This window comes from Charadrius vociferus, unplaced genomic scaffold, assembly GCF_000708025.1.
Source record: "Charadrius vociferus isolate BGI_N301 unplaced genomic scaffold, ASM70802v2 scaffold784, whole genome shotgun sequence".
NCBI lineage: Eukaryota > Metazoa > Chordata > Aves > Charadriiformes > Charadriidae > Charadrius > Charadrius vociferus.
This window is the reverse complement of record NW_009648161.1, coordinates 342,140-351,828: the sequence shown is the minus strand read 5'-3', so window position 1 is coordinate 351,828 and position 9,689 is coordinate 342,140. Positions and strand designations below refer to the sequence as shown.

Sequence of the window (9,689 nt, the reverse complement as noted above, 5' to 3'; positions counted from 1 at the left end):
GCCCCGGGAGGCCGAAGCCCCCCAGCGCCGCGTCCCGGGAGCCCCGTGCGGCTGCGGCAGAGCGCGGCTGGAGAGGAGCGGTCCTGCCCGGGGCCCGCCCGGTCCCCGCGGGGAACAGAGAGAGCTTTTCCTGAGCAATTATTATACACCCCCATAAGGCAACAGACACAACAGTGTTATGGGGCTGGGCTTACAAAACCACAAAGGACCTTTTTTTTAAAATTCAAAACAACCTGCCTCTCCATTACTGGCTCAGAACCGCCTCTCTCCTCTCGCGTTCCTTCACGGCAGGCAAGTCTGTGCTGCTGGGGTTTTTACCTTGTGGTGCACGTGACTGATTTTGGATAGTCTGTGGGATGGAAGTAAATGCTGAACTCATTAAGGCAATGCAGGTCAGGAATTATGCTACTAAGAACATCAGAGCCAGATTTAAGGATTATCTCCAGTTTGCAAACTCTGTTGCCCTAATGGGGCTGGGTAGTACCATGAAGCCATCATGTGGGAAATACTTTGCTTTTCAATGGAACAAAACATTTCTGTTCAGATGCTTCCTAAGTGAAGAAAGGGCCCTGTCAGGGTAATGAAGTGCTTAATTAAAAGTACACTCAGACATGCAAATGGCCTTGGATGCTTTGACTTCCAAGAGAAATATTTCAAAAGCCTTGTCAAAGCTTTAACAAAAAAAACCAGTTCTTGAGAGCCCTTACTAACAAAGCAATGAAAGATAAAGCAGTAAAGTAAATGAGTAAAAGCCCTAGACTCACCTCAGGGTAAGACCATTCTGGTGAATAATCTGTCACCATGAACAAACGACCGCTCTGCTGTAGCAACCCCAAAGTGCCTTGTGCCGCAGCTGCTGAGACCACCTCAGCCACATGCATGTACGCCATGGTGCTGGCTCCGTTCTCTGTGCTGCTGAGCTGCATGTTGGCTTGCTGAGGACTGCAGCAAGGAATGCACATTTCAGCCTGGTTGTAGGTTGCTCTGTTACTGTCTTCAGGCTGAGACAGTCCAGCACTGTCCCCTGACACCAGCTGGTGTCCATAGAGAGCGTTGCTCCCACCTTCTACCGATATGAAATCGTTAATTAGATCAGAAAACTGGTTGCTGAAGGAGATGTCAAAGTGGTCCAAGTTAAGCTCCATGTTGGAGGAGTTATTTAAGCTGGGATGGGCCACAGGATAGAGTCCTTGTACCATGTTTCCTTGGAGAATAGGGAGATTGTTCCCATTCCTGATACCCCCGTTGGCCTCAGGCTGCAAGTAGTGTTCTGTGCTGCAGGCTTGAAGGTCCCCTGATTTAAGTAGATTTTCGTTCCCCTCTGCCTGCTGGGAGGTCTCCATGGGAACTTCAGCTTCTGCAGTCATAGCCTGGAAGTTTGCTTGGAACTGCATGAGCTGGAGAGAAGAGGTGGACTCTATTCTGGTTTCCACTGTGCCATTACAGTTGGAAGTGGTTTGGGAGGAGGACTCTGTTTTCACACTGGGGATTCCTAACGGGTTCACAAATGAGCCACTTGTGTCATTCAAATTGTTGTGTGTGTTTTGCTCAAGGGGAAGAGGTTTGCTGGCATCCTGCAGAAAGAAGCTGGGGGAGGGGGTCTGATGAACATGTGGGCTCTGGACCGTCTGATTGAAGCTGGAAGAATAGTCCTTGTTGGAGTCAATGGCACTGAAGTCCATCTGCTCCAGGGTGGTACTCGGGCTCAGACCTCCTCCAGATGGAAGCAAACCTGAACCAGTAGTGAGGGTGAGAGTGTTAGATGCAGAAGTGGAGGAAAATGCTTCTTTGGACATCTGTTGTTCAAAAGATGTGTCCTCAGTTTTAATTTCTTTTGTGAGAGTTGTACTGAAGTTGAAGCTACGTTCCGTTGTAGGTGACTGCCTTATGTTGGTACTGATGCTGTCACTTTTCATACCTCCTCCACCATAAGTCTGCCCTTGCTTGGGATTGTTAAGAAAACAGTCTGGGTCAAAATTCATGGTGGTTTCTGGAATTTTTCTATTTCCATCTAAAGTTGTGGAGAGCACAAGTTCCTCAGAGACAGTACTGGGTAGCATCGACAAGCTCTCTGAACTGCCGGTTGTTGGAAAAGCAAATTTGTGTCCATCTGAACTCACAGCAAGTACCAGTCCTTGTGCAGCTGCATCTGAGGACAGAAGGTGTTGATTTGGGCCGGAGGTGGGTGACATGGTATACACAGCTTCACTCGTGACTTCTGACATAAATACGGTGGCACTTTGTGACAAGCTTCCCATAACTGATGCTACAGCCATACTGGACACGCCAGTGACGGCCGGGCTGTCTGCCATATCCGGGTCGCTATTTAATCCACTGCTGATGGACACGGGAGAATTCTGGGTCGTGTCAGGGACCTCCACCTGGTTGGTGGAAGAAACCTCAGTGCTGTTTTGATGGAGTAACACCGGTTTCGCCACTTTGCCGTTCCTCTTCTCTCGGCTGGAGGCCTTGCCATGACTGTGCTCGTTCTTGCCTTCAGAGACATCATTATTTTGTACCTCTGAATGAGCGCTGTACCCACCTGTCCTTGGTTCGACCTTTGGTGATATGATGCGGTGTTTGGCACTGTTACACTTGTGATGCACACTGCTTCCTGCCCCTGTGCCAGAAAACAACATTTGCCATTCAGTAAATACAAAATTAAGATGCTGCTAGTTGTGTATCTTATGGCTGTAGCAAAAGACAGCCGTGCTTACGCACGTGTGTGTGAGACAGCGCGAGCACACGTACAAGACGGCAAGAGAGACCTTGGAAATAAAATTAATTTCTCACTAGTGCCAGATTCACAGCTCCCTTTCCGCCTAATGGACACATCCATTGCGTGCTATGACAGCGACCTCAAAACAGGCGCGTGTACACTCTTCCCCTCACCCCACAGAGCACCTACCCCCTTCCCTTTGGCCCCATCAGAGCACATGAGGAGGAGAGGAATCGGCATTTATGTCTCAGTGCAAAGTCTGCAAAGCGCAGGCTGCTGCTGTCAGCTGTGGCAGAGGGTTTCTGCCTCGCAGGCCCTGCTTCATCTGCACCGCGGACAAGACCTCAGCCCCCACGACACAGATGCTCAGCTCTTCACGCTGGCTGATGTCGGGCCATTTGACAACTGCTCTTGTGGGCTGGATGCTGACTGGTAATCTGGAGGTGACAGATGCCATATCGTGCTCCTGTCCCTAGCATCACCCTGCCGTCGAGACTGCAACCCTTATCTTCTTGTCATCATTGTGCCTATTACAGCTGCCAATCAAATTATTAAAGTAGTACATTAGCCAGAACAAAGAAAGCTTTCCCTCCCATAAGGATGGTGATGCATTTCTCTTGTTCTAAGCCATTCATATGCTGACAGATAAACATTTTGTATTTTGAGAGGTCGCACGCAGAGTGCATGATTAGTATTAGAGTAGCTAAAAAATGCTCAATCAAAGGTCGCCAGAAGACAAACCTCCACGGAGTTCAGCTAGCTGGTGCCTTTATGGCCCGACAGAGACGAACATCACCCAAGTTCCTGGAGCCTGGAAATCCGGTAGGGTGAAGTGAACAATTCTGTCTGCAAAGGCATCTTGGCCACAAACTCTGGTGCAGGGACTGCTTTTGTTGATTAAAGAACAGCCCATGAATTTTTGATGTTTCTTTCCTTAATTGATTCATTTTCTCTAGAATGAGGTACGAACATTAATTATGGTACTGTATAATGACTAAAGGGGGAAAGAAACCTCCTCCTTATAGCTAATGGCTACCGTTATAAATGCCATCTTCGGGGTAACATAAAGCCTCTGTGTAGCTGCTGCAATTTGCTAAATCTTTTGTTCCTTGCCCTTGAAGGGGAACTTCTCTATTATGTGCCCAAGATTTGAATCAGGTCACTTAAAGTAGTTCAGGGCAGTGCTTTTGAGACTAAATGCAATATTAAATCTCTCTGTTCTCCTAGGAATAGAGATGAACAGGAACAGGGGAGAGGCTTTCACACTGCTGTCTTTGCAGATGACAGTAAGGAATTGGGGATGTATGTGTCAATGTGCAAGCCGTTACAAAACAAAGCAATACTGTTACGTTAAAAAGCATGCAGTAGACTTAGCACAAGACAAAACATCAAAGGGAAGAATAAAAGGATTCATGTTCAGCTCTGCAAGCCTGGATCAAATGCTGAGCCTTAAGGGTTGAATTTTAATCCAAGCTCAGGTATTTCAGAGGTCATCGTTCTTACTTAAATCTTGACTGTATAATGCAACTGCCCAAGAAAGACGAAAAAATAAACCCTTTGAAGCATTGACAGCTTTCCTTTATAAATTTTGCTAAAGACTAAATAATGTGTCATATAATTTACTTGACCAAAGTACTAGGAAGGGGTGGCTATAAAGCAGATGAGTTGGAAAAGTGATTCACTCAGCTTCCCACTCTCTCTATAAAATGCTAATACTAAGGATGCTGTTTCTCGCTGTCGTAGTTTCACTCAAAACAAAGCCATCTTCTTTAACAGGAAAGATATCTCCTGTATTTTCATGATACCTAAACAAAACGTGTCTTATTCCAGTGATACCTTGTAATTAACTACCTGAGCCCATTTTCATTGGCAAAGTGGGCTGCAGGGCGAGGAGTTCAGAGCCTGAAGTTAGAAGAACATCAGATTTTGAGGGTCTCGTAACAAAAATTGAGCATATAGAGGACAATATGTCTTTTTGAGCAGGCCACATACAGAGAACATTTATTAGAACTTGCATGTTACACAGTGTTGATGTTTTTTCCAGAAGTTCCAGCTGCATCTTTTTATGCTCAAGACTTCTTGTGTCACCTCTGAATTCATTGTGTCTCAACGTTTCAGGATACAGCACTTTCACCCCTTCAGTGCTACAAACCCTCCTCCAAGTCTGGAGTAAGCTGTGATCATTTTGTGCCCTCCCAAGGAACTCACCCAAGGTACCAGTGCAGAGACAGTTGTGTGTCCGAGGCTGCGGTTTGGTCTGGTGACTATCGAGGATCTGCTGCACGAGCTGTTCCACCGAGAACCCTGAACTGCTGTTTCCATTGCTGCATGTCCACTTAATGCCATGAACTGTGAAAAGAACAGTAAAACCTCCCATCAGAAACTTCAAAGACACGCCAGAAACCATCAAAAGCCACTCCAAAAGAACAGCAGAAACCCACTCCTGCAGCTTTTTTATCAGGACAAAAATCTCAGTAGAATATCATTCTCGATTTCAGTTGTCTGTTAATGGTGGCTCTCCAAGCTGAAAAATGGTAAGGACCATCTGAATAGTGCATGTAACCTTCATTAAAAACCTGAAAGCAACAAAATACTTGTGTCTCACTGAAGTAAACTGGTACAATTCACGGAGCATTTTAGATTCTTTTTCTGTCTAATATGAAAACAAAATTAGTTAGTTTTATAATCAGCAGCCAACAATACGCCAGTGTAACAGCAAATACAAACCTTTTGCCAGGTCTTCATTGTCAGATCCCGGTTGGCAGCAGTGAAGACTGACTCATTTTTTCGGAGTCACTAACAGACACTGTCTGAGTTCCTCCTCAGACTTGGACAATTTTTTTGTAATTTGGGAAAATGGACGGGAGGGTGATGTTGCAGAACATGCTGCAAACTGAAGGTCTCTTTTCTTGGGGACTGTCTTGGCCTGTTAGCTATTTAAGTAAGAATGCTAAACTCCATGCATATAAATTACTTGAAAAAAGGCTCCCTCTCAGAATTTTTTAGATGCAGATTTTCACGTAACAGTGATATTCTCGACCTGACTTACAATGGAAATAGCATTTATAAAATATTTCTCCATAACAACTAACTCAAAGCATCTTCTGTCTCCTTTAATAGCTCTCTAAGCAATATATATGTGCGTATTATTTATTTATCCTTTGCATGCACTACAGCTCACTTGCAGGTTTTGGGAAGCGCTGGCTGATGGCAACATCATTTCCAGGACACCCCTGTGCCTGGCAGCTCCAGCCTGAACCGCTGCTTCTTCTCAGGGGCGCCTTTGTCATACTCCAGCAAAGCATGTTCCTTGCACGTTGTATTCTAAAGTCCTTAACCAGAATATACAGAATCAAAGTTAAAAGGCCCACGGCCTCCAACTTGGTAGGACTAAGCTGAAAATACACAGATCCCTGTGCGGTGAAGGTCCTCGATGTGAAGCTGTGAAACGCTGGCAGCAGCACGTCAGGCTGATCATCACTGCACAGCCGGAAGCACCCGCAGACTCTGGGGCAACAAGCTGCAAGCTGCTTCATGTGAGAAGACCAGGAGCAAATGAGGGCACGTTTACAACAGCCAGTGACCACTGGCAAAGAGGCAGGGTGTCACGTGCATCTCCTGTTCTCCTCTTGGACGCTGCCTATTTAGTTACGCCCTAAGCAGCCGGAGGAACAGAGTGCCTGGATCTGCTCTGTGAAGCACTTTTACTGCTTGTTTTATCACCTGTTGCTGTGTCGCCTCATCACCCACTGATGTTACTTTGCCTAACGGCATCTCATCTTGGTCTAGTTTTATATTACAGAATTTGTATTTTTATTGGCTGGGCCTGATAACTTGCAGAAATATTGTAAATAAGGTTTACAAGTATTCTTCCTCATATCACTATTTAAAGTGCTGCAGTTAGTTTAGTAATGAGTCCCTCTATGCCTGCTTGACAACCACATTTATTGTTATTGTACCCAACAGATTTTGCTTTCTAGTATGTTCACAATTTTGAATTTCCTCTTAACACTCAGTATCTGTTATTCTGTCTAAGTTTAAGTGTATATATGCTTACCACTTCAGTACCTCCACTCACATTCATTTTATTATTCTAGGTACATTATTCTGTCACATGTGATGTTATGCCTAATAAGTGATGTTCAAAAAGCAGTTTTGCAAAAAATACATTGACAGTGAGATGAAAATGCAGTAACATATTTGGAATACTTTCGCCTATACTATATAAAGTTTCTGAACTGTAATTATTATTGAGAAACTTTGCATTGAGTTATTTCTGGTTATTTCAGAAATGCTCTGCTGAAGAAGCGAGCTCAGATATGCGTTGCTAAATATGGAAAGTCTCTTTTACAGCAGTATGTCAGAGTTTGCTCCCTACTACTGCTAAATCCCGGGATGAGCAGTGTATTACGGGGGCAAGTCTGGTAAGTGAATCGTGTCTCATGGTTTGTGTATTCGTGATGATGGTTCTTAAGTCTGAATCAAGCTGTGAGCTGGAAGTTAAGAAATAACAGACAGCTTTATAGCGGGGTACTTATGTAGCATGCCTATTATTTGCAGGTCCTTCCAGCATAACAAAGTCCCACCGTGGATCTGTTGTGCTGAGGAAAGGTCCTTCTCTAGCCTTGCTCCAGCTGAACTCAAGGGCTCTGGCTCCAGCTTCGGCCCATGTGCCGCAACTTTTTTTAGTGCTTATGCTCCCTGTATGTTATGAAGGTTATAAAATAAAAAGCCAGTGAAGGGTGACAGATTGCAAAAAAATAATGTCTGGATGCTTCATGCAAATTATCCACTATCTTGGCACATCCAATATGCAGATTTTCTCCCTCCCCCTTTAAAAGAAAAACTCCTGTGAGCTGGTGAGTTGTTAGTACTGAATACCAAATACTATCAAGATGGCTTTTAACATGTCACGCTTGGCTTCTTGACACATAATGAAGCAGCAGGAAAAGAGATTTCTATAGGGAAGAAAGTGCATTATGAAAAGAAGGTTAATAAAAAGCACACACACACACGCTGTTCCTGTTTCTTAGGGGTTCAAAAAGTGAAACTGCTGTAGAACTACATTTTATTTAATATAGTCATATGTAGAAATACAAAAAAGAAAAGGATAAAATGACTGAAGCTTAACAGAAATTCTGAGAAGTATTTTAATCTGGGTTTCTGTTCAGACTCCTACTGCATTTCCTTATAATTTAAAATGAAAGCTGTGAACTCCTCCAACACTTTCCTTTCCAGTGATACCACGAAAGGGTCTAAATGCTGCTGTGTTACAGCAGCAACACATTCCTTGCCACGCACCCTCTGCACAGTGCCTGTCGCACCGAGGCAGCGCAGCTGAGGAGAATTGCCAGTATTTCACTGGGTGCTTGAAGAAGAGAAGTGAGGCTAGAGGAGGGTCTGCAATTCAGAGTGGTAGCGCTGCTCCTAGCAGAGATGCCTCCAACCTCTTTTAGTGAGAACAGGCTCACACCGTCCTTCTCTTTCTCCCCTTGTGAAGAAAAGACAATAAAAATGACCTTCCAGTATTGGCCCAGCGGCGCCCTGTTCATTAGCGCTGTCGGGACTTTGTCTGACCATCATGAGCAAAGGGAACGAAAATGATCTAGATTCCCAGCAAGGCAGCTTAGAAGCCATAGGAAACTCGCACACAGAAAAATATGATTGTCCAGGTTTCTTACAACATGCTGGTTATTTCTGCCTTCTTCCACTGCTGGTGGTACTCAGTCCTCCACAATTACCCGGCCTGCAGCCCTTCCATCATGCAGGTATCTTCCTCCTCGCCATCACCGCAAGCCCGCCTTGCTGTCTCACCTTTGCTCCAGACCAAACACTGTCAACGGCTGAAACCCTGACCCCTTCCCTCTCTGTGGTTTCCTCCACCCTAAGCAAATCGTGTCGCTAAAATACCTTCCCACATCTAAATCTGACCACTTCACTCTTTCTGAATGCCCTTAGACATTCCTCTTTGCCACTTCATCCATTTTATGCTTCCTGTTTCTACTCCAAAGCTCTTGCTCGTCTGTATCCCATACGTACACCACAGCTTGCAGATACACGTACATGTAAGCTACGCAATGCTTTTTGACACCCCACTTGCTGCTCCTTTGCACTGTTTTGACAGGAGGGCCCGTCTTGTTTTTTGAATGACAACAACGACATCTCACATGTGAAACAGGTAAGTTGGAAAGACTGACAGAGCTGGAATATTTGGAATAATCAAGGCCAGGTTTCTGTTTGCATCCCCCTCTTGATGTATCTTGGATGGCGCGCTGCAAACCCTCGCATCACAGTCCTGCCCTGGGCTGCTCCCGACTGACACAAAGCGCTTTGAAAACCCTCAAGCACTGACCATAGCGCGCGGGTCCTTTGTCCCACTGCCCTGGTGATGGCAATGAACGCCTGCCTCGCGCTGCCTACATCCCGCTCTGCCAACTGTTGACACCGGGAGGCCGTTTCCATGGTGATGGTCAATTGGAAATGGCAGCACTGTCCCTTCCATTTTCGCCGCGTTGGTGTTGACAGAAGCAAAGGCCTTGCTCCGATTTCTCAGTTCGGCTGGAGGAGATTTTCATTAGATTTATCCTTTCGTATCCAGACACCCCTGCACAATTCAGCTTTGATTTTCCATCCCCCTACTTCCACTCATTATTGGTTACGAAGGAATGATTTCCCGAGCCCCACCGCCGGGGACGCGGGTGGGGAAGATCCCCGCGCACATCGCCGTGTCTTCACGACACTTCCTGAACTTTAGTACCTCTGTAAGGACTCGCACAGACGCGTCACACTCAGCCTTTCTTTGAAGAGAAGTCCTTCCCCAGCCGAGAGCTCTCCGCGCAGGTCTGCCAAGCGCAGCGGGCGCTCCCCGCGGCGGTGCGCGGTCCCGTCCCCGGGGAGGACGCGGCTCTCCTGAGGCTGTTGGAGAGCGGCTCCTGCGGCGCTCGTTTACATCCGAAGCCGTTTCCGCCCC

General features: G+C 46.0%; 1 protein-coding gene across 1 annotated transcript in view; it reads right to left on the bottom strand.

The window, feature by feature from the left end:
* Positions 1-9,689, bottom strand: part of CAMTA1 (calmodulin binding transcription activator 1) — a 312,119-nt gene that overhangs the window by 44,235 nt on the left and 258,195 nt on the right. The window contains exons 7-8 of the mRNA XM_009884071.1: positions 4,928-5,068; positions 765-2,620 (exon numbers count right to left, since the gene is read on the bottom strand). Coding sequence (XP_009882373.1) covers positions 765-2,620; positions 4,928-5,068 — 1,997 coding nt within the window. The remainder of the gene's footprint in view (positions 1-764; positions 2,621-4,927; positions 5,069-9,689) is intronic.